The 25,288-nt window shown below is 40.4% G+C and overlaps 1 protein-coding gene across 3 annotated transcripts in view; it reads right to left on the minus strand.

Annotated features, from left to right (window-relative positions):
- Positions 1 to 1,482: 1,482 nt before the first annotated feature.
- The window catches only part of large2 (LARGE xylosyl- and glucuronyltransferase 2), a 33,945-nt gene continuing 10,139 nt past the window's right edge, over positions 1,483 to 25,288 (minus strand). For 2 of the 3 annotated variants that reach the window (XM_058078308.2, XM_058078310.2), the window contains exons 2-15: positions 19,266 to 19,439; positions 16,452 to 16,744; positions 14,604 to 14,686; positions 11,711 to 11,834; positions 11,371 to 11,542; positions 9,996 to 10,100; positions 9,789 to 9,901; positions 9,589 to 9,714; positions 8,427 to 8,582; positions 6,690 to 6,853; positions 4,880 to 5,158; positions 4,084 to 4,230; positions 3,302 to 3,497; positions 1,483 to 2,600 (exon numbers count right to left, since the gene is read on the minus strand). In XM_058078308.2, coding sequence (XP_057934291.2) covers positions 2,403 to 2,600; positions 3,302 to 3,497; positions 4,084 to 4,230; positions 4,880 to 5,158; positions 6,690 to 6,853; positions 8,427 to 8,582; positions 9,589 to 9,714; positions 9,789 to 9,901; positions 9,996 to 10,100; positions 11,371 to 11,542; positions 11,711 to 11,834; positions 14,604 to 14,686; positions 16,452 to 16,744; positions 19,266 to 19,365 — 2,256 coding nt within the window. In that variant the 5' untranslated portion in view covers positions 19,366 to 19,439 and the 3' untranslated portion in view covers positions 1,483 to 2,402. Of the gene's footprint in view, positions 2,601 to 3,301; positions 3,498 to 4,083; positions 4,231 to 4,879; positions 5,159 to 6,689; positions 6,854 to 8,426; positions 8,583 to 9,588; positions 9,715 to 9,788; positions 9,902 to 9,995; positions 10,101 to 11,370; positions 11,543 to 11,710; positions 11,835 to 14,603; positions 14,687 to 16,451; positions 16,745 to 19,265; positions 19,440 to 23,813; positions 24,423 to 25,288 lie in introns of all 3 variants that reach the window. The other variant, XM_058078306.2, reaches the window with a different exon arrangement.

Here is a 25,288-nt window from a genome sequence, read left to right on the forward strand (position 1 = left end):
ATATAGTCACATATAAAGACATGGTTGGACATAAAACAAAACAACTCCTACTTGCAGTACCGCCATCCAATAGTCAAACACTGGCATCCATTACATGAACTGCTGGCACATGTCAAGTCATTCTGTCACTGTTTTCCTGTATACAACTTTGCAGATTTATAAAACTTAACTTATCTTAATAAACATGCACAAAGAATCTGAAAATAACTTTCATAAAAGGTGAGCACTGTTCATCGTATAAACAGATTGTGTATTTCTTTGTCCTTTCTAGGAATGTGCTTAGTGATTGCAATTCATTCATTAGTACCGCAATAGTATAGTGGGATATATTAATATGTACAGTAATCTTTCATTTATCGCAGTAAAGTGGTTCCAGACCTGACTGTGTTAAGTAGGATTCCTTATTTATCAATGCAATATTTTCGTAGTTGGAGCATAGAAAACCTTCTAAATGTGTCTTTTAACATTATTACAGCCCTATGGACATGAAACGTAATTAATCGAGGAATCGATTATCCAATTAATTGACAACTGTGCCTTTGCCTTCAGAAAACAGCAATGGACATTTTTGCCTCTTTTCTGATCTGTTGTGGACCAAATCTGTAACTGTTTTTGTTTGCTTCATATTGATTTGGTCCACCTTGGGCAGGGGTGTCCACAGTGTGGCTCTGGGGGTCATTTGTGGCCCGTAGCTTGTTCTATGTTGGGGCCACAGCACATAGGAGAAATAAAATCAAACAAAAAAACACCCCAGCAAATAAAGCAAAAAGGCATAATATATAAAGAGAAAAAGTAATAATAATAATAAACGAATAAACTAATAAACGCAAAGCTTTGACCTTAAATATATATTGTAGATGTATTTTTTTTTCAACCTTTTCGCCTTTAAAAGGGACCGATTATGCTCATTCTCATTTTTGACGGTTTGTATTGAGTTGTGGACTCCTATAGAGCAGCTACACACAATAATCCGCACAGAAAGCTTTCTAGATCCAGATTCTGCACCTGTTTCTGCAGTGTTTCTATTGACTTCCTGCTTCCAACCTAAACAGTCTGTTCAATTTACTCCACTCCTGGCCCTCGTCTGATCCCCGCCATACCCCGAGGATTTCCGGTCTGCATTTACCGAAACTCTGGCATCAGTTAACACAAGAATACAACATTCTAACTACATTTATAGGTCAGGAAAGTGGAAAAAACATAATAGGTGCCCTTTAATTGTTCAGTATGTGACCCTTGGTGGAAGTTTGCACACCCCTGGTCGCGGGCCTAAAAAATGACTCTATTCATCAAAACAACAAGCCTCTGATTAATGGGCATCATTATGAAATTTCAGTCTTCTCATTTTTTTATGTTTTAATTTTGTATATATTAGATGACTGTATTTAATTTTAAAATTATTTTAAAGTATTTTTTCAACAGAAAAATTAAATTTATAAATAATGCAGCATACATGTACAAATTTTTTGATGTTTGTGTCTTTATGGACGCCATAAAGATCCATATAGGATCTTATAAGGCGCCACACGGAGTATGAAGACATGCGTGATCTCTTGAGCCCAACCTTAAGTCATATCCAAGTTTCATATTGTTTCTATGTTGTCTCTTGGAAAGATATAGTCGAATGGTTCCTGAGTGTACCCACTACCGTACTGTGACATATTGGCTACTGTAGAATCAAACACATGAATCACAATGAATTAGACTGGCCTTTGATTGATAATCTTAATAGCGGTCAAAAGAATGACCAATTAAAGTGAATGTAAAGTGAATAAGTTGATATTTACACTGCAAAGAAGAAATTATGTGAATGATCTTAGTATAGGCTGCACGGCGGTCGAGTGCGCAGACCTCATGGCTAAAAGACCGGAGTTCAATTCCACCCTCGGCCATCTCTGTGTGGAGTTTGCATGTTCTCCCCGTGCATGCGTGGGTTTTCTCCAGGTACTCCGGTTTCCTCCCACATTCCAAAAACATGCTAGGTTAATTGGTGACTCCAAATTGTCCATAGGTATGAATGTGAGTGTGAATGGTTGTTTGTCTATATGTGCTCTGTGATTGGCTGGCGACCCTGCCTCTCGCCCGAAGACCCCCCGCGACCCTTGTGAGGATAAGCGGTAGAAAATGAATTAATGCATCTTAGTATATACTCCATAAAGTGATAAGGCGTAAAACATTCTCCTGTTGGACTGACCTCTCCAACATGGTGCTGACCCGAATGAGCCCCAAACACCCTAATGTCGCAGATACTGGATCATGGGTGAAAAACCCCTGATTGTCAGAAGAAAGCATGACAGTACAGGAAATTCTACTGCTCCGTGTGTCATGTCGTCCCTTTAGGCGCAGTCAGCACAGGAAACCAAAAATGTCTGAAAGGTTCTGGAAGTGTCCGACAGATCTTTTTAGATGTTCCTCTGGGCGGTGAGGTACTTGAGAGCAGCTGCGCCATACTTCCTGGACAAGTCCTGGTGGAACTCGTCCTTGAGGGTGTTCAGACAGTTGCGGTAGCTGGAACTGGAACGGAACTTGGAGATGTCAAAGCTCGGAGCGTGGGGCATGTGGATCATAAAAGCGTTTGGGAGAACCATGAAGTCATACTCCTGGAAGAAAGAACCATGCATCCATTCATGAACATGCTGAATGAATCAATTAGACATTTTATATTTGCATTCTAAGTATGAAAGTAATAATTCTGACACTGAGCCCCTAGAGTTCATAGTCATAGACAGATTTTAGTATATATTACATAAGGTCTAACGTAGTATGAAAAAAATTGTCTTAGTGTTGTCTTGCTTAGTTTTGAGTTTTTTCTTTGGTCTTCCTCTATGCCTCTTACCTGGCAGCATCCTTCTACCAATATATTCACTATCTCGCCTCCTCTGTCCAAACCATCTCAGTAAAAATGTGTTTGGTTAGCATATGTTTGGTTAAAGTCGAGTGGGTCCAGCGATGTTGTTTGATCTAGAGACAGTACCACTGAGGAAAAGACAGGAAGCAGAACTGGAGGTAGCAGAGATGAGGATGCTGAGGTTCACATTGGGAGTGACCAGGATGGATAGGATCAGGAAGAAGTACATCAGAGGGACATTACATGTTTGAGGCCCTGTATCTCCAAGGCCTCTTATCTCCATGGATAGGATCAGGAAGAAGTACATCAGAGGGACATTACATTTTAGAGGCCCTTTATCTCCAAGGCCTCTTACATGTAATGGGTGGGTAGGTGGATGGATGGCCAACGAAATGTCGTTGCCTGGCTCCCGTATAATAATAAATAATAATAAGAAGAATGTACTGTGTTTACCTGTGCATCCAGTTCAATGATGTGGGAAACTTTGTTCCAGCCAAAGCCCACAAAGCGTTGATCATATTGTGGACAATCTCGTCTGACAACAACGTAAGGTTCAAAGTCTGCCTCCCAGTCAACCTTGTAAGGTGTGGTGGATGTTCTCCACTTGGCGTAGTTGGAAGGCGCATGACCTTTAGGCCATACGTGATACCTACACATGCAAATACATCATCAAATCAACATTATTGCAATGTTTAATGTGTTGTCAGGCAAATGCAGGTTGATCCAAAGAATAGGAGCATTGGTGCTTATTATGAACTGCAGTGAGGTTGCAATGACCTCTACATTGGCGAGTCCAAACAACCTTTATACGACTTTCTTCGTGACTTTCTGCTAGCACTTCATTTGCATCTGGGACAATCCTTTGACGACCACTATGTCCATATTCTTATTGGTTAGTAGAGGTAGTGATGCGTTATACCAGATTTTTTTTAATTCAATTCAATACCAATTACTTCATTGCCATTTCACCGCAATATCACATTTGACAATACCATGGAATCGATACAGCCATCACCAAATTAAGGTATTTCTGTCAAAGTAGGAAAGCCCACTCTAAACAGAGGTTGTATTAACATCTGTTCCCCGAAGACTGTTTGATTCCACAGGATGAGTGGCCACTATTGAGCTGTTTTGCCACAAACGGTCAACTTTGAAAGGGTTATGGTTAGGGTTATCATTGAAACAACAATTCTGAAGGACTGGTTGAGAAGAAATCGTAGAGACCGTTTTGATACCTGAAGGTATATAGTGTCCCCATGTCCAGCATGGAGAGCAGCTCAGCTTTGGATTTGGGGAAGGACAAGCGATACCGAAGTGTCTCAAAAGCAGGGACCACCAGGGCTTTGTTCGTACCAGCCATGTCCAACTGGACCACAGATTTTCTGCATGGAAAAAGCAAAGAGAGGTGTCATGGAAGGGCGGTCATCACGGTTCAGTACATTCTGTACGTCGGTGTTAAAGTCACGGTTTATTTGATTTTGGTAATGGTAATTGTTTTATTTCATTTGAACATGCATCAGATTACAATTGAATGCATCACATAATCAGTTCCCAGTTTCACATGTGCAAAAGGAGTAGGAAGAAGCAAAGCTTATTAAATCCTACCCCGCCATCTGGTACTTTTACAATCTGTTACAACTGTTACATTTGTTCACTTCCTGCTTTCCTAATATAATTTAAGTTTACAGTGCAGCTTCCGACCAGATGGCGGCGGTAATGTGTCAGTCAGTTGTTTAGACAAAAGACTACATTTTTATGTACTAAGTACGATCCTGACTTCATCAAGTACGGCTTGTGTGTGGAGTGTGGTTTGATGCTATCTAACGCTAATCGCTGTCCTTCATCGATTCTGTCCCCAGACACTTGATGGGATGATTCTTGATGGCCACATCTTGTATAAAAAGATTAAATTTGCGTTTGTCCACAATATTACTTGTAAAAAATATGACTTTTTCATCCAAAATGATAACCTTTTTCATGTAATATTCCGAATAAAATATTAAAAGAGGACTGAAGGGTGGTCCGTCTTACCTCAGGTACTCATAGAGACCGTACATTGGTAAGAAGTCCACATCTGTCAGGAAAACATACGGCGTTTTGGCATTCTTCAGGGCTACGTTCCTCAGCAGGTTGATGGGGTAGAACTGGCCTTCCTTGTAGACAACGTGGTAGCCCACATTTTTGCGCTTTTTCAGGACCTCCGAGGCTTGAGCATAGCGAAGAAACTGCTGAGCCTCTGCGTCAGACATGTAAAGTGCCAAGCTGATGGGACCTTCCCAGTGTTTACAAATCGCCTCCAGCATCTGCAGCCTTGAGGTGACAGATACACAGCATTTTATTCACGCTGATAAGACCACATGAACCAGGGATGCTGGGTTGTCTGTTTTCCTGTGGTAGTTGGTAGATAGTCATCTATTTATTGCGGTTACTTGGTACCAAACTATGATACATTTGTTGTATTTAATATATATATATATATATATAATGTAAAATATAATATTTTTAATTATAAGTATTATATTTATAATTTATGATTAATACAATATTTAATATATATGTATAAATATAGAATTGTATTTAATATTTAATATACATATATATTAAATATATATAACATAAAATATATTTATAGTAAATATAATATGTAATATACATATTAAATACTAAATACAATTCATTTATCATATTATATATTATTGTATATATTATATCATATATTGTATTTAATATATATATTAATTATTAAATATGAGTCATTTATCATATATTATTGTATATATTATATCATATATTGTATTTAATATATATATTAAATATTAAATACGATTCATTTCTCATATATTATTGTATATATATTATATCATATATTGTATTTAATGTATAAAATATTAAATACAATTCATTTAGCATATTATATATTATTGTATATATATTATATAATATATTGTATTTAATATATACATATTAAATACAATTCATTTAGCATATTATATATTATTGTGTATATATATATATATATAATGTATTTAATATATACATTTAATATTTATAAATAAAATATTTTTATCGTTAGAGCATAGAAAACCTGTTTATGACCTTCTAAAAATGTTTTTTAATCATTATTAGAGCCTTCTAGGCATGAAATAACACCCCTATAGTCACATTCACACTCCCATTACCCAACATAGTAGACATAATAAGAGAAATGCAAATTTCCCCACTGAGGGATGAATAAAGGCATATCTTATCTTATCTTAGAATATGATTCATTTTAGACATAATAAGACTTGTGCTGGTGGGATGTAAATATGTTCCGGTAGCACAGACATGTTGAGCATTCAGAGTTGAGTTTTAGCTTGCCGTGGGTCATGCACCAATATTTTTGCAAACAATAAAGTCTGGTGCTTGTGTGTCTCCCCCAACATTACAGTAGCATTGCTGACGCCTAGTGACCAGTGTAGAATACTACATTTATATATGGAGCTTGCCAAGCCATGGCGAAAAAAAAGCATTTGCTCCACCTCATTAATCCTCATTAAGTCAATTGTTAGTGAAAAGAGAAGCTAGCACAAGGCAGCTATCTACCAAAAAGAAACAAGTTCCTGTTCTTGTCTCAAACAAGGATTGTAGATGATTGAATGACAGATGATGAATGAAATTCCAGTGGGGTGCAGCTTTCTTTGAAGCACAATGCCCGCGGCAGGAAGACGCCAGATTGTTCCTCTCCCCTCTCTTCCACGCCATAAATTACAAAAACTGTTCTTTTTTTCTTGTTATAATGAGCAACCTGTCTTAACATTTTAAAACGTTCCAAAGCAGCCATGAACGTCACTGCAAGTACCTGTCCATAGAGAGTTGGGCCACCAGTGTGACATCGTTGTCATTTTCGCTCAGCGTATATTCGTACTGCAGGAAGTAGAGGTGGATTCTGTGAATTGTAATTCGCTCCCGGCGGAAGTCGTAACACTGATCATCCTCGTCTAGGTCCTCCAGGGCAGTCTGCAACTAAAAAAGACAACATACTGTCATGCTACTAGAACGTATATGACCAGTCTGTCAATTCTTAACAGAGAGACAGAATGTAAAAGTAACATGAAATATATTTCATATATGAATGTATTTCTTTGAGTGAATAAGTATTTGATCCCCCTACCGACCCTCCCTCAGAGTGTTTGTGTCCATGTCAAAGCCCAGTCGAAGTAAGAAAGTACTCCTCATCTCAACTCATTATCTGAATAAATGACCGAACCATAGGCAAGACCAAAGAGCTGACCTCATGATTGTAGACCGGCATAACACTGGAATGGACTACAAGATCATCAACAAAATTGTAGACCAGCACAAGACTAGAATGGAGCACAGACCATCAAACAGATTGTAGACTCACCCAATATTGGAATAGCAATTAGTCGGTGCATCCACACTAGGAACACATCAGGTTATTAACCACAGTTTCTTATTCATTTATGGTAATGTTAATGGTTTTATTTCATTTGAACATGTATCAGATTAATCAGATTAATCAGTTCCCACTTTCACATGTCCAAAAGGAGTAGGAAGAAGCAAAGTTTATTAAATCCTACCCCTCCATTTGGTACTTTTACAATCAGTAACTGTTACATTTGTTCACTTCCTGCTTTCTTAATATAGTTTAAGTTTTTTATTTTATTTATTTCTAATTTTTTAAATTTTTTATTTTTGTCACATACCAAAGCAGGAGGTGATATGAGCATCCAATGCCATAATGGGTACCATAGTAAGTGTCAATATAGTGATATATATAGCACATCATGACTGGTTCAAGACTCTTCATCCTTGTATTTAGCAAACATCAACTGCTTGTATTGTTTCTTGAATTGGCTCATCATTGTGCATTGTTTGACTTCCTTACTCAATCCATTCCATAGTTTGATTCCACATACTGAAATGCTATGGCTAGCATAACGTAGTCCTAGCATAGAAGTGTTTCAAATGTACTTCTTCCCTGAGATCATATTTCTCCTCTCTTGTAGAGAAGTATTGGATGACATTTTTAGCTAATTGGTCATTTATACAACTTGAATGTCTTGTTTTTGCAAACTAGCAGTATTCATGGTGTGCCTTTTGTTGAGTTTTATGTACTGAGTCCTTTTATCATCCTCTGTTGAGGGTAGGTTTTTGTTTTTTTCTTTTGCTCTGTTGTTGTTCTGCTCCGAGCTATTTGTTTTCCTTCCAGCCTTTTTTCTCCCCTGTGTGGCCAATATGTCCTCTGCCAATCACCGCCGCCTCCATTGCAGCATCCAGCCTATAGCAACCGTCACCCGCCCACTTTCTCGTCACAAAGCCAGAAGCAAGCATGGGATTTACCTGTGGTTGTGAGAGTGAAAGTTCTGCACATTGCAAACAACCATTCATACTCACCACTTCACCACTGCAGGCATTGCATTGTACAGACAACACATTGTACTGCATTACTGCAGTTTTCATGACTTTGTACATTATTTGTGCCTCACCCACCTCCCGTGACCGCACGTCACTGTTTTGTATCATCTGTTGCCACGGTGATGTGTATACCAGTCAACTACTTCTCAGTACTAACCTGTATGCTCTCTGGACTGGCTTGACTCCAGCAGCCAAACAGCTCACGTCGCAGCAGGTTTCCGTCATACTCCAAGAAGGTCAGGTAAAGGTTCCTGAAGAACTCCACATGCTTGTTCTTCACACGCAGCTTCTTTGGGGAGTTCCAGTGGATGACCTAAAACAAAAGCGTTATAGAGTGTTATATAGAGTGAGTTATAAAGTGTTATCATAAATAACTGGAGACTCGATGCCCAACCCTATTTATAAATAAAAAAATCCCACTTTGCGGAAATGTGCTAGTCACTAGCCACGTATACATGGACCCAAATATTCCAATTCCATTCGGGTTGTTTGCTGAAACGGAAAGAATGTAACCTTTGTATACACCTCATTCCGAAAGAAAAGTGCCAATCCGAATGAATATATAATGGGATTCCCAGGGGTGGAATATTCTTTTCCCCAATCCGATTGAGGTATCTTGTACCTGCTCAAACGGAAAGTTGTCAGACTGCGTTCTTCTTCGTGGTGTTTTTTCTTCTTCTGTTGTTTATTGGCGGTTGGCAAGCAGCTTTGGTGTGCATTAGCGCCATCTGTGGCACAGAATCTAAACCCTTCTATACGCCATTCACAAGTCCACTTTTATTCAAAAAGAAAATACATATCTATATAAAACATGTGCCCAGCTTAATTATAAAATATTAGCAAGATTGAACTTTATCTTTTCCTGTTCCCAGGTGCGTTCTTTCAGCGAATGCTGAGATATGACGTAACACGCAGCTCCAGACGTTCTTCCATTTAAAAAAATGGAGGCGAGCAATCGGCACTGGACTGCTGCGGAAAGTTTGTTTTTGATTTAAACTAAATTTCAAGACTGGATGAACGGAAAACTGAGAATACGGAGTTATTCCAACAAGTGAAAGAAAAACTGGAGGAAGTCGGTATCACGTGATGTTGGTGTTTACGCTTTACTGCGCATGCCCCATTGACTATTCTGGTTGATTATAGAGCCGCATGTAGACACGCAATTGGAATATTCCTTTCCATGTATACCATTGCTTTCGGAAAGGTCATTCGGAAAGATTCCATTAGAAAAGAGAAAAACTCATGTAAACGTGGCTACTGTTGGGTCTGGAACCAATTAACGTATTTCTGTACCTAAATATACTGCAATGTTAGCGTACCTTGAGGTCAGAAACATCGGTGTAGCAGAGCTCAGATCGAGTGTGATCAGACAGCTGAACATTCCAGAAGCAGGGCAGCTGGTGGACCAGGACTGGGTTCTGCTTGATGAAGGCATTGAAGATGTCCTAGAAAAACATCTCCAATAAGACACTCTCTCTCTTTCTCTTCAAATATTATCAAATTTCCAGTTTATTCTCACCTGATCAGCCAGAGATGTACTCAGCATGTTCATTAACTCTTTCTCTGCCGTCAGCCGCCACATTTGCTCCCATCCAATTCGCCGCAACCTCTCCAAGTACAGGAGAATAACACCTACCATTGTGAAATAATACAATCGGAACCAATCATATGTCAAGTGTGCAGCATTGGTGATACATGCTGTAACTTCTGATGTCAAGTATGCTACCTGTGTTGAAGCCCCGACCAAGTGCAGGCCAGGGTTTATGGTTTTTCCACAGGTTTCCCAGGTACCAATCACTCTGGTTCTCCACCAGACCAATAACCTGTTTGTCTGGAAACAAAAAAAAAAAAAACTATAAAGATGGGAAACGTGTTCGGAATGAAAATAACTATCAATTTAATTGATTCTCGATACATGGCCTGTTATAAGATAAGATTCATTCATTCATTCATTTTCTACCGCTTATCCTCACAAGGGTTGCAGGGGTGCTGGAGCCTATCTCAGCTGTCTTCAGGCGAGAGGCGGGGTACACCCTGGACTGGTGGCCAGCCAATCACAGGGCACATATAGACAAACAACCATTCACACTCACATTCATACCTATGGACAATTTGGAGTCTCCAATTAACCTAGCATGTTTTTGGAATGTGGGAGGAAACTGGAGTACCCGGGGAAAACCCACGCATGCACGGGGAGAACATACAAACTCCACACAGAGACAGCCGAGGGTGGAATTGAATCCGGGTTTCCTAGCTGTGAGGTCTGAGTGCTAACCACACAACTGCCATGCAGCCCCAACGGTTAAACAGTAAAAAAATAATCTCAATATAAACAATATAAACATCCTAAAAGTATTAGCAATTTTTCCCAGGATTATATACAAATACAGTTTACAAGGTAATATAAAATGTGAAATGTATGAAACATATGACCAGTATATACATTATAAAATCTTGGTAGTGAATTGAATATGAACCTCGTACTTTGGTACGGGACAAAAATAAATAAAAAAAAAACCCCAAAAAACTTAAACTATATTAGGAAAGCAGGAAGTGAACAAATGTAACAGTTACTGATTGTAAAAGTACCAGATGGAGGGGTAGGATTTAATAAGCTTTGCTTCTTCCTACTCCTTTTGGACATGTGGAACTGGGAACTGATTATGGGATGCATTCAATTGTAATCTGATGAATGTTCAAATGAAATAAAACCATTACCATTACCAATTATGAGGCATTATGAATATTGCACTTACAACTCAATATATTGCTTTGGCCCCCGTGGCGTGTTATTTTGCATTCACACTGAGTCAGCAACATGTACAACGGTCCATGGCAAACAGACAAGTTTTTTGTGCAATATTGTACAAAGCTGAGGCACCATTTTCACCAAAAACTGAATTATACAAAAAGTACAAAAATCCAGGTTTGGCTGGACCTGTGATTTCAGGTTTTTTGTTGTTGTGCAATCCCAGATGCGATGTAATGCATGCTCCAAACCAAGATTTGCAGTGTTCTTACCCTTATTAACAAAACCTTGGATTTAACAAGTATTCTGACACTCATGAGAGATATTTGATGTCAAATTCAAAAGATCTTACCTGTGAACTTTCTGAAAACTCCCCAGAGTTCAGCGATATCAGTGGCAAAGGTGATGTCTGTATCCAGAACAATAACCTTTGACAGGTCAGACGGGAGGGCTTTGGTTAGTGTCAGCTTCATCAAGCCATAAATTCCTGAGTAATGCTTGTTTGGTATCCATGACACCTCGGACTGAAACAAGACAAAAGTGGCGTTTATTAGGTTGGTTGAGGCGCTCAACCATGCTTGTTACTTGTTAGGTATGTCCGACACAAACCAACATACCATATAAATAAACACATCATTTAAAGAAGGAGAAAGACATAGTAGATCTACGGGGATAGGTTAACATGCGCTTACCTTGAGCTCATCGGCGTCATAGAAACTAACTTGCACGGACGGGACCATCCATGACTCAAATAGGGAGGTCAATATTTGGTTGGCCACAGCATCAGTGATAAAATGAAAGTGCAAGGGGTTTCTCCTGGAAAATTGAGACAAAATTCATCCAGTTTGCATCAAATTAACTGTAAAGGGAGTCAATGTATTTACAGTATATATCTTAGTCTTTGGACCGACCCTGAGCTTACTTTCGACCTGTTTTTCATTTCATGTCAGGAAAACTTTCCATACTTGATTATGCTGATGTTGTTTACCAAAACACCACCGACTCAATCCTCTGAATATTTGATGATTTGATATTTGAGTTTTTCATACAGATTTGTCCATCATTTATAAGACACTCAACTGTCTTCCAGCCCGACCTTTGAGTCAGTATATTGATCTATATCCTTTCAGACATATCATTAATCCATTTTTCATAGTCTTGTAAAATCTGTAAATACATAGGTTGAGGGTAATTCAAGTTAAAAACCGCATCTGATTAGACTAATCTTCTGTGTGCCATTACAGTCCATTACAAAATATGTCCTATTGTTAGTCAAAAAATATTGAAAATCAATTTATATGTAGTATTGTGGCCACTAGGCGTCAGTAATGTTACATTACCTTCAAACTGCATGGAGTCAACAACGGCATATATGACTTGACACAGTGAAACAAGCTTTTCTCCCATTCCATGTGGAAGTGGTACATTTGTTGGCTTTTTACTTTGCCCTTCTTCCTCACTCTGTTTAATACCGTTTAGCATAAGTGTAAAGTAAACAAATTGGAGGCTAACTAGCTAGCTTGGTAGCATGCTTTGTTTAAAGTGGCGGCCAACTCCTGTGTCCCAGCAGTGATCCTGTAGCTTGCTCATTATAGTTGCGCAATGTGATGTAAGTGGACAATGACAGGGGTGTAGAGGTGACTATAGGGGTGTTATATCATGTCTACAGGGCTCTAATAATGGTAAAAAAATATATATTTCGAAAGTCATAAACAGGTTTTCTATGATGTAACTATGAAAATATTCCCTTCATTAATATTGGATGCTACTGTGTGAATATTCACTTATCACGATCAGATCTAGAATTTGATTTGTACCTCTTTTTCATCTTATTTTTCTTCTTGTTATTTTCTTATTCTTGCTTATGACCTCACATCTGTTGCTCCTGATGTTGTATTATATTGAAATGAATTATGCGTGTGTATGAGCTGGTGATGGGTGGGTGAGATGTGGGGGCTGTAGACGTGGTAGAGCAGTGTGTTTTTGTGTTTGTTGGTCATTATAGTAATGTTTCATAATATTTTCTGTATGTGTTGCGACCCGCTGCGCCTTGAATTGAACATGAAATAAAGTCCATAAATGAAGTATTATGAGTATTACATAGAGGTAAATAAGTATTTGAGAGTAGAACTCCATTTTGGTGTCATGTGAGAACATCACATTCTCCCAAGCCTTGTGTAAGTCAAATGCTTATTTACCTCAATCTAATACTAATTCATGTATGTACTTTATTTCATGTACTGATATCGCACAATTGACATTGACGAAGGGGTCCCAGTCAGAGATATCATAAACATAAGCGCTTGAGAGGAGGTGCTTGAAGTAAGTAAAAATCCATTAAATAATGAATTGGATTTCTTGTCTCCGCATTTCAATCCCCTGCTCATGAATACTAAATGGATGAATAAACAAACAAAAAAAATTGATTTTCACAACTCATGATGGTAAACGTTCCCTGTGTCCTTGGGGCTGCCATGAACAAGAAAATAATTCCATATTTTGTTATTAGAAATGTATTTGAGAATAGATCCCAACAACTAAAGAATAATGTCTCTGTCATTGACATGGATGACTATTGTGTTAGTATTATTACTACTCAGCTGCACGGTGGGCGAGTGGTTAGCGCACAGGCCTCACAGCTCAGTTCAATTCCTCCCTCGGCCATCTCTGTGTGGAGTTTGCATGTTCTCCCCGTGCATGCGTGGGTTTTCTCCGGGTACTCCGGTTTCCTCCCACATTCCAAAAACATGCTAGGTTAATTGGCGACTCCAAATTGTCCATAGGTATGAATGTGAGTGTGAATGGTTGTTTGTCTATATGTGCCCTGCGATTGGACCGAAGACAGCTGGGATAGGCTCCAGCGACCCTTCTGAGGATAAGCGGTAGAAAATGAATGAATGAATTATTACTACTATTAATGCTAACATTACTGTTAGGGGCCGCATGTGTTTGAGTGGTTAGCATGTTGGCAGCACAGTCAGGAGAACTGAAAGATCAGGGTTTGAGTCTCTGTTGGGCATCTCTGTGTATGTGTGTGGGTTTTCTCGGTTTCCTCCCACATTCCAAAAACATACTGCTGGAATAAGTGCAGATTCTGGAAGATCTACAAAGCTTTCTGTTTGTGTTATTGTGCATAGGATAATCTATCGGAGTCCACAACTCAATACAAAGGGCTGACGGACGAGTGGTTAGCATGCAGGCCTCACAGCTAGGAGACCTGAGTTCAATTCCATGCTCGGAGTTTGCATGTTCTCCCCGTGCATGCGTGGGTTTTCTCCGGGTACTCCGGTTTCCTCCCACATTCCAAAAACATGCTAGGTTAATTGGCGACTCCAAATTGTCCATAGGTATGAATGTGAGTGTGAATGGTTGTTTGTCTATATGTGCCCTGTGATTGGCTGGCCACCAGTCCAGGGTGTACCCCGCCTCTTGCTGGACAATATGGATGGATTACTGTTGGGTTTTTGCTTGTACTCTGGATAAAAAGAACACCTTGCAGTAGCTAACTTTACTGATACCAACAACAAAACATCTGAGAGAGGGAAAAAAAGACAGCAGAAAGAAAGTACAGCTAAAATGTCTCACCTGTGAAAGAGGACGGATTTGACAAGTGTGACCACATCTCTACTGGCGTTGTGTCCAGCACAAACACAGGCAACGTGTATTATCTGTGGAAACACGACTGTAAATATCACCGTTATGCGCCATGCTACCCTACAAATGACTCTCCTGCAACCATGTGCTATTACGCAGGTCTCACATTGAATCTGTCACGGCTCAGTTGCGGCCGCCTGAAGCATTCCCTGTTGTAGATTCATGCTAGCTCCATGCTGTTTGGGGTTTCACTTTTTTTTCCAAACGCCACAGACACCGAAGTACTCTCTGGTCAAGCTTGGCGCTGCGTCTACTGGAGTCGGTGCGACTGGCAGTTGATGGATCAGGCCCGGAACCGCAACAGATTCAGTGTGAGCCCGGGTTTAGGGTTAATCAATTAACAAACTTAATAAATACAACAAAGGTAAATAGAACCTACATAAATAAAATATGCTATATTGGCAGAATGCAAATCAGCTGTTGTGCCTCCAAAGAGGATCGCCATTTTCCAGGACATCAAATGGCTGACAACTGGACTGTTGAGGTCGTATTAGAAGACTCCTTTCATCACTTCATGCTCTATGACTAGATAGGTGAGACCCTGTCTGGCTAGTGCACAATTGGACAGACCAACCTGTCAAATCCTAAAACTAGACCTGTCCTATCTAGTCTGATTAGTAGTCAAATCAGACCTGTCCTATCTAGTTTTTCAGCATCACGAGCAGGCTTCATCAGTTTAGATTAGATAGGACAGCTCTCTTCTTCTCTTCTCTATGCTGAAAGATGCTGTCCCTTCTAGTCTTTGAGCATGACTAGATAGGACAGTTCTCCTTCTCTAATCTGAGGGGTGTATCAATGTCGGACACGCTATGCCTGCGATAAACGCGGACCTACGTTAGCACTCTTTTAGTTCATACATGCTAAGTCAGGGGTCTCCTACCAGTAGCTCCTAACCACTTTTCAATTAGCTCTACAAAGGCTTTTATTCATTTATTTTCAACTCCTACACCCACAAAATTAGTCGCACAGTACTTAGGAGTACTTGGTGTGACCCATTGCAGCGGCGGGCAACAGGTGGAATAAATTAAAACAGACTGTTTTGGAAATACAGCTGGAATAGGTGCAGATTCTGGAAGAACTACAAAGCTTTCTGTGTTATTGTGCATAGCTGCTCTATAGGAGTCCACAACTCAATACAAAGGGCCGAAAAATTAGCATCTGCACGGCAGACGAGTGGTTAGCAGGCAGGCCTCACAGCTAGGAGACCCTCGGAGTTTGCATGTTTTCCCCGTGCATGCGTGGGTTTTCTCCGGGTACTCCGGTTTCCTCCCACATTCCAAAAACATGCTAGGTTAATTGGCGACTCCAAATTGTCCATAGGTATGAATGTGAGTGTGAATGGTTGTTTGTCTATATGTGCCCTGTGATTCGCTGGCCACCAGTCCAGGGTGTACCCTGCCTCTCGCCTGAAGACAGCTGGGATAGGCTCCAGCACCCCTGCTACCCTTGTGAGGATAAGCGGTAGGAAATGAATGAATGAAAAAAAATTAATCAACATATGTCCATGTTATTACATGCAAATTTATAGTCAGTGAGTAATTCCATTTTTAGTACAACCTATGACATGAAAGTAGAGAGGAAAGAATATATACAAATAACAGGCATAAAACTGAGTGCACTTGGGAGAACCATGAAATTTGTAAAAAAAAAAAACATTTGAGTGCTGAAGTGTTTAAGTGTTAAAGTACTTGAATGCTAAACTGCCCAAGTGAGCGTCTGCTCTACATTTTGTACTAATATAGTACAATATTTATAAATCAAAAAGCAGTATTTCCTGACCTCACACTTTTGGACGGTAGGCAATCTTGGACAGTCCGTGTGGTTGTTCTTCTTCTCCTCCGCTGTCTTGTATCCATCCTCTGGTCCCGTGTCGGCAGAGGCTCCCCACTGTTGGTTGCCATCATTTCCCTCAACCGGCTGGCCAACAGAGGCCTGCGATTGGCTCAGCTGCAGTCTGATCTGCCTGTTCTCTGCTTCCACCTCTCGAACCCGTGACTCAAGGACGGCTTGTTCCAGAAGCGGAGATGCAGGCGTGTTGGTCAAACAGGGAGGAATGAGGATGGAGCAATCATCTGTGGACGAGCATATGAAAAATATGAACATTCTACAGTACTTCATACTTTTTAGTACAGTATTACTCATGGATGTGCCTTGTCTTCAAACTATATAGTGGCTCACACACTTAGCACTCATAACCAGGGAGTTCTGTGTTTGATTCCTACAGTTCTCATGTTTTCTGTATTTGTGGAGCCTTGCAACAGTTTCCTCCCACATCCATATTTGCGTCATTGGAAATTCGAAGCTGCCCATAGGTGTGAGTGGGAATGTTTGGCATTACTTCCAGTGATGGGTGGAAAAACAAGGAACACGTGAGGTCGTTCTGCAGTTAGTGGTTCTGTAAAGCATAGCAGCTGCAACAGGGAGACGCCTCAGGATTCCCCGAAACACGCCTCTGTGTATTCCAGATAAGGGACAGGGACTGGGAGAGCTACTCCTACAGGTAGCGGTAAATCCAGAACCCGTTTGTTGACATCAGCGGTCAAGCTGAAGAAGGAGTTCGATCTGGTGTTTTTCGCCCATGGGAGCCCGAAAGCAGCTGACAGGTATTGGTTTGGGCAGTCGTTGAGGCCAAAACTCGGACATGGGAGGATATCGGGAAAAGCCAAGAAGAACGACTTCCAAATGACTTTGTGTATGGTGGGGATGGTGTGTTGCTGACCTCAACTCAATCCCATCCACACGTCTTCAAATGCCGGCGATAAATCCGACTTGTTTCCAGTGATGGTTGCACTGCAAGGGTTACCCTTTGTCACTGATTCTGTTCATAACTTTTATCGACAAAATGTCTCCAGTATGTCTCCGTCAGGAGATGTTCAGAGAATTCCCGAGTAGTTGGTGGCCTTGAGGAAGACACAGGACGGCAGTGGATTCAACCGGAAAACCGAAAGATTGGTGGTTTCTACCTCACTTCTTCCTCTTTTCTATCCCCTCCTGCGCCGCTCGCTTCAAATTTGCATAAAAATAAACCTAAGAAAGTCAAATATACAGTGAAGAAAATAAGTATTTGAACACCCTGCTATTTTGCTATTTCTCCCACTTAGAAATCATGGAGGGGTCTGAAATTTTCATCGTAGGTGCATGTCCACTGTGAGAGAGATAAACTAAAAAGAAAAATCCAGAAATCACAATGCATGATTTTTTAACAATTTATTTGTGTGATACAGCTGCTAATAAGTATTTGAACACCTGAGAAAATGAATGTTAATATTTGGTACAGTAGCCTTTGTTTGCTATTACAGAGGTCAAACGTTTCCTGTAGTTTTTCACCAGGTTTGCACACACTGCAGGAGGGATCTTGGCCCACTCCTCCACACAGATCTTCTCTAGATCAGTCAGGTTTCTGGGCTGTCGCTGAGAAACACGGAGTTTGAGCTCCCTCCAAAGATTTTCGATTGGGTTCAGGTCTGGAGACTGGCTGGGCCATGCTAGAACCTTGATATGCTTCTTACGGAGCCACTCCTTGGTTTTCCTGGCTGTGTGCTTCGGGTCGTTGTCGTGTTGGAAGACCCAGCCACGACCCATCTTCAATGCTCTGACAGAGGGAAGGAGGTTGTTCCCCAAAATCTCACAATACACGGCCCCAGTCATCCTCTCTTTAATGCAGTGCACTCGTCCTGTCCCATGTGCAGAAAAACACCCCCAAAGCATGATGCTACCACCCCCATGCTTCACAGTAGGGATGGTGTTCTTCGGATTGTACTCTTCATTCTTCTTCTGACGTCTTAGTGTATTACCTACAGTAACCTTGGAAACGGTGGTCCCAGCTCTTTTCAGGTCATTGACCAAGTCCTGTCGTGTAGTTCTGGGCTGATTCCTCACCTTTCTTAGAATCATTGAGACCCCACGAGGTGATATCTTGCATGGGGCTCCACTCCGATTGAGATTGACCGTCATGTTTAGCTTCTTCCATTTTCTAATGATAGCTCCAACAGTGGACCTTTTTTCACCAAGCTGCTTGGTAATTGCTCCGTAGCCCTTTCCAGCCTTGTGGAGGTGTACAATTTTGTCTCTGGTGTCTTTGGACAGCTCTTTGGTCTTCGCCATGTTACAAGTTAAAGTCTTACTGATTGTATGGGGTGGACAGGTGTCTTTATGCAGCTAACGACCTCAAACAGGTGCATCTGATTCAGGATGATACATGGAGTGCAGGTGGACTTCTAATGGGCAGACTAACAGGTCTTTCAGGGTCAGAATTCTAGATGATACACAGGTGTTCAAATACTTATTAGCAGCTGTATCACACAAATAAATTGTTAAAAAATCATGCATTGTGATTTCTGGATTTTTCTTTTTAGTTTATCTCTCTCACAGTGGACATGCACCTACGATGAAAATTTCAGACCCCTCCATGATTTCTAAGTGGGAGAAATAGCAAAATAGCAGGGTGTTCAAATACTTATTTTCTTCACTGTAATCTATACAGTGTAACTACTCGCTGCCAATTTCAACATTGTTTGTCGGTGCTGCCGTCCGAGTCTGCAGCAAAACACCATGGGACATGTACTACTTGTCTCTGTGTTACTTTGTACTTACTGTACAGGTTTCCAGACAGCAGGTACAACCAGGTGAGCAGCACCACGGCCGTAAGAGACGCCACTAGAAGTTTCAGACGTCCTCGACACAGCAAGTTCATGGCGGGATGGCGACTGACAGCATCGACGGATGAAAATGTGGAAGGAAGCTCAGGTAGGATGAAGCATCATCACGCTGGGGAGGACATCATGAGAGTAGAAGACGTTATCATGAAATTAGCATTTGGGAGCAAATATGATGTGAAAGAAAAAAGGTAAAAACACAGAACAGTCGTCTATCTGTGTCAATTAACCTTGGAGATAAATAAAGTGTATATCAGTGTGAGAAGTTGCGTTCAAAGACCGAGACATGTATTACACATTACACAAAAACTAGGAGATTTTGAACTGTATATTATTAAAAAAAGCTGAGTATAATCCATAATTCTGCTTATACCACGAAGAAAGGAAAGCAGGAAAGGGGAAGAGTACATAGAGTATAAGAGTACAGATTAAAAATCCTGATGACGAGCAGATAATCAACTCTTCTAAACTTTTCTTTCGCTTTACAACATTGTCACCGCTTTTAATCACAACAAAACAAGTTCTCTTGTATTGAAAATCTACAGAAATAAGGCGTGTTTCTTATTGAATCGGACTTCCACTGTAGTACTTGTTCTTTTTTGGATTAGAAAAGTCAAAGTGGACCAGTTGCATAATCCTTTTTCAATTGAAAGTATTTTATGTTGGCTTATATCATCAAATCATGTTGACCTTAATCCAACACATTTGTAAATAATACACGCATTTCTATGTGCAGACATTTTCATTGTCACATCTACTGGCCTCAATCACTGCGCATTAGCATTTGGAAAGTATTGCCATTCCGGGTATATAGTATGTACTGTACAGTATGCATGCTAATACTTCATCCAATCAATATATTGATTTTTTTTTCTCTACCATGTTCGTGCTTGGTAATTGTTACATCCCATAGTGGGTGTGGATGCTTTGTGGTTTTTTTCCCCAGAGTGGTTACACACCTGGAAGGTGAACAGCTCTCTTACTGCTCGACCAAACATTTGCTGTGTGCTCAGCCATTTTGGATTTATGTGTTGATTTATTGTGTTAATTGCATACTGCGACTTAAAAGGTATTGTCACTGTTTTTGGTGAGTCTGTTTGTGTTTAGCTACTTTTGCTTCACTGGTTGGTTTAAGTCCTGGTTTTGAGGTTTGTTATTTTGTTTTATCCCCAGTTTTTGTGGGGACTGTTTTTAGTTATTTTGGGATTAAATACTGGATTGTCTTTGACCTATTTTCTTTTTACACGTCTGTTACGCCCCATCTTTCCCTAGACACCTCGAATACAATAGTACAATGGATAACTGGGGAGCCCGGTGAACTTGTCGAAAACTAGCTAACCCATAGGTCATGGAAGTCAGATAACCCAGAAGGCACTGGGACCATAAAGTCAATTTCTTCATTCCCAGATAAGATATGGGGGGAGGCAGGCCGTTTTAACCAGGAAATGCCAGATTCCAAAGTTTACAACACAGTACAGTACCCATTGCTATGGGAACCAAGCTCAACAGGAAGACCCATCTCTCATCCATCCATCCATTTTTTTATACCGCTTATCCTCATTAGGGTCGTGGGGGTATGCTGGAGCCTATCCCAGCTGACTTTGGGTGAGAGGCGTGGTCCTGGTCACCAGCCAAGCGCAGGGTACATATAGACTGACAACCATTCATACCTATGGACAATTTAGAGTCACAATTAACCTAACATGCATGTTTTTGGAATGTGGGAGGAAACTGGAAACCTGGGAGAACATATGGGAGAACATATGGGAGAACTCCACACAGACATGCCCAAGCAGATATTTGAACCCAGAGTTTCCTGATCTCCTGACTGTGTGAGCAACATGTTAACCCCTTGGTCACTGTGTGCCCCCCGCTTTCAAAAAAATAATGACATTACAGATAAAAAGAAATTGAATTCAAAAGTTTAGGGAGCCTATTATGTTTTTCCCAATTTCCCAATAAAGAATAGAGAACAGGCTGAATAGGTGTAAGATATGCTAACACAATGGTTATTCAGCTACACAAAAAATAAACATGAACACAAAAGGTGTCCATTGTTTATGTAACATAAATAATTTTTTCATTTATAAGTCGCTCTGGAGTATAAGTCTCAGGAACAGCCAACCTATGAAAAAAAGTGCGACTTATAGTCCGGAAAATACGGTTCACTTACTTCCGAGTGCATCCCATTCTTATCAAATATATTACAAGCTTTATATTTGAGCTGTCTTTAAGAGCCGACTATGGCAATGCTGTGCTGGGACCAGACTATGGCATTTGACATAGTTCATTCATTCATTCATTCATTTTCTACTGCGTTTTCCTCACGAGAGTCGCGGGGGTGCTGGAGCCTATCCCAGCTGTCTTTGGGCGAGAGGCGGGGTACACCCTGGACTGGTGGCCAGCCAATCACAGAGCACATATAGACAAACAACCATTCACACTCACATTCATACCTATGGACAATTTGGAGTCGCCAATTAACCTAGCATGTTTTTGGAATGTGGGAGGAAACCGGAGTACCCGGAGAAAACCCATTTGACATAGTTGACCATCAAATTTTTATATCTCGCTTCGAGTCATATGCAGGTTTCAAAGGCACTGTCCTAAAATGGTTTAAATCATACTTCAATCAACATGTCCTTCTCCGTGAACCTTGGAATTTTTACCTCAGAGAAAGCCCCTTTATCATGTGGTGCACCTCAAGGCTCAATCCCGGGGCCCTGTACTTTTCTGGGATAAATATATAAAATCCCATTCCATTTTTCCCCAGATGATGTTCAATTGTATTTGCCTTTCAATTTACAAACCAACTTGTCTGAACAACTACTTAAATGTCTGTGTATAAAACAGACATCCAAATGTGTGTGGCCCACTTAGTTCCCACTGTGGCCCCTCTGTAACCAGCCTTAGTGTTTTTGTTTATAGTTCTTTTAAATTAGAACTTACATTTTCAGCGAAGACTCTTAGGGAAGGTGAAGTCATATTTGCCTCCGAACCAGACGGAAACTGTTGTTTAAATTCTTTGATCATATCTGGCCTTGACTATTGTAACTCCTTATACTTTGGCCTTGAACAGTCCTCCACTCGCAGACTACAACAGGACCAAAATGTGGCTGCATTACTTTTGTACTCGCTGCTCTCCACCAGCTGCCTGTTATTGGTAACATTTAACATCTTATTTTAAATCTTTTTATAAATCTATACAGTGATCAGCGTCTACTAGAGTGTCCCAGGTCTAGGATGAAAACCAGAGGAGACGGGGAGGAACTCTTGACCGCTCTCTCCTGAACCTTGAACTGCTACCTCAGTCAAGAGTTTTAAATCAGTGTTAAAAACCCAAGTTTGCACTGGCTTTTAACACAAGGCGGGGTACACCCTGGACTGGTGGCCAGCCAATCACAGGGCACACAGGGCAAACAACCATTCACACTCACATTCATACCTATGGATAATATCATAGTACTTTTTATTGTATTGATTTATATTTTAACCTCTTACGTTTTAATGTTAGTATTTACTGAGGAACTAACGACTAGGGCACATTTAAGGTAATTACTGATGAACTAATGAAGAACTAATGAGAAATTAGTATGAGTAGTGGTTAGAGTTGGGGTTGACCTTGACCTTATAATATTATGAGTTAATTCTTGTAAAATTGCAACTTTTTTCATTAAAATACACCCTTTGTGTCATAATATTTTGGCATTATTCTTGTAAAATTACAGCTGTTTTTATTTTTGCCGGCAACATCTTTTTATTTAATATTTCAACTTTTTTCTCAGAAGATGTTATTTTTCCTCCATAATATTACAATATTATTCTTGTGAAATTACTGCTGATTTTTGGGGGCCTACTGCCAGTTTACCAGTGCCTACTGCTGAGTTTTTTGGGGGCTGGTTAGCGCGCAGACCTAACAGCTAGGAGACCAGGGTTCAATTCCACCCTCGGCCATCTCTGTGTGGAAATCAAAAATCTAATTACAGCCAAATGAGTTAAAGAGGTTGCATAGTGGACGAGTGGTTAGCATGCAGACCTCACAGCTAGGAGACCAGGGTTCAATTCCACCCTCGGCCATCTCTGTGTGGAGTTTGCATGTTCTCCCGGTGCATGCGTGGGTTTTCTCCGGGTACTCCGGTTTCCTCCCACATTCCAAAAACATGCTAGGATAATTAGCGACTCCAAATTGTCCATAGGTATGAATGTGAGTGTGAATGGTTGTTTGTCTACATGTGCCCTGTGATTGGCTGGCGACCAGTCTCTCGCCCAAAGACAGCTGGGATAGGCTCCAGCACCCCCCGCGACCCTCGTGAGGATAAGCGGTAGAAAATGAATGAATGAATGTTTTTTTGGTGAACTATAGTTTTAGAAAGATGCGACAGGCCAATATAAAAACAACCATGTGCAACAAATGGCCACCACGTCCCATTTTGGACACCCCCGGAACTAAATGGAAGCTCCTTCCACCTTTGTCTTACGGTCTTACCTGTGACGGATTCATAAATGTGCTGATAAGTCCAAGACGAACAGACAGAATGAAATGAAAACTTCTTTCCGACAATAAACTCCACAGTCAAAGTCTGTTCTTCGTTGCTCGGAAGACATTTTGTCACCCGTCTTCCACCTGTGTCACTGCTTCATGTCCTCCATTCCCTTTTTTCCCCACCTCACCTCTTGCACAAACATGTGAGAAATGTCTGTACTTCTAAGGGGAGGACTCTGATTTCAGCCCCTCCTGTTAGGAATGAGCTCCTCTCACCAATGGGAGGAGATCCGTGGAAAGAGGAGTAGAAAACAAGAGATTGGTGTCACCTTGCGTATTGTCAGCCACACAAGGGCTGCACTTTGACACACAAACGACACGTTTTTGACTTGTTTGCCGGGGGGTTAACGATGGAGACTTCTTGGTTTTCTGGCGTATGGACGCTACTTTGTCTGTGCTCAAGAGTCACACCGACACGTGAAATCATGAGGGAGTGAGCGCTCTCATTATACACAAGAAGCAGCATGCCTGACTTCATGAAGGTCATCTTTGACATGCATCGTTAAGCACAGATCAGTGGCGTCCGTCGGCAAGGAAGCTTTGCAGCTTTTACTGTGGGGAAATAAATATACAAACAGTACATTTTTATGCTAGCTTTGTTTTCACAAAGAAACAGAATGTAAAGAAACACTAAATAAAGTCAATACAAGTTAATAATAAACAATTACATTAAATAAAAGGGGGTTTATTATGCTTTTTCCACTTTTCTGACCTATAAATGTAGTTAGAATGTTGTATTCTCGTGTTAAACGATGCCAAAATTTCTGATAAATTTGGAAGTGAGGCCTGAAAGAAGTTTGGGATGTTTCAAAAGGCGTGGTAAAACCTCGAATTCGAACCTCGGACTTCCTTATACGGTTCATATTTAACGAACGTGACCAATCACTACAGAATTGGACATGCCCGGAGGAAAGCCGTGGTTGGAATAAATTAAAACAGACCATTTTGACAGGAAGCACAAATTAAAATAAATACAGCTGGAATAGGTGCAGATTCTGGAAGATCTGCGTGTTATTTTGTGTAGCTGAGCGCAACTCAATACAAAGGGTTGAAAAATGAAAAAAATGAATATGAATGAAAAAAACAACAGGTCCCCTTTAAATAAAATACACTTTTAAAAAAAGTTAAAATAATTAACAAATAAATTAATAATATATTTTATAAATAATAAAATTAGTAAGAAATAATACTGAATAAATATTAGTTTTTTAATAATAATAATAATTCTTTTAAAAATTAATAAATAAAAACAGGACAGGCCATGAAAACAGGACATGCAGGACTTTTGGTCACCCTAAATCAGGGGTCTCAAACCCGCGGCTCGCGGGACGGTAGTTCAACCGTCTGTTCCAACAACAACTCCAACATTGTATTAGCAGTGAAGCTACAGGCTTATGATGCTGGCTACAAATAAAAGT

Source organism: Doryrhamphus excisus, linkage group LG1 (assembly GCF_037039965.1).
Source record: "Doryrhamphus excisus strain RoL-2023G ecotype Guam linkage group LG1, RoL_Dexc_Guam_v1.1, whole genome shotgun sequence".
NCBI lineage: Eukaryota > Metazoa > Chordata > Actinopteri > Syngnathiformes > Syngnathidae > Doryrhamphus > Doryrhamphus excisus.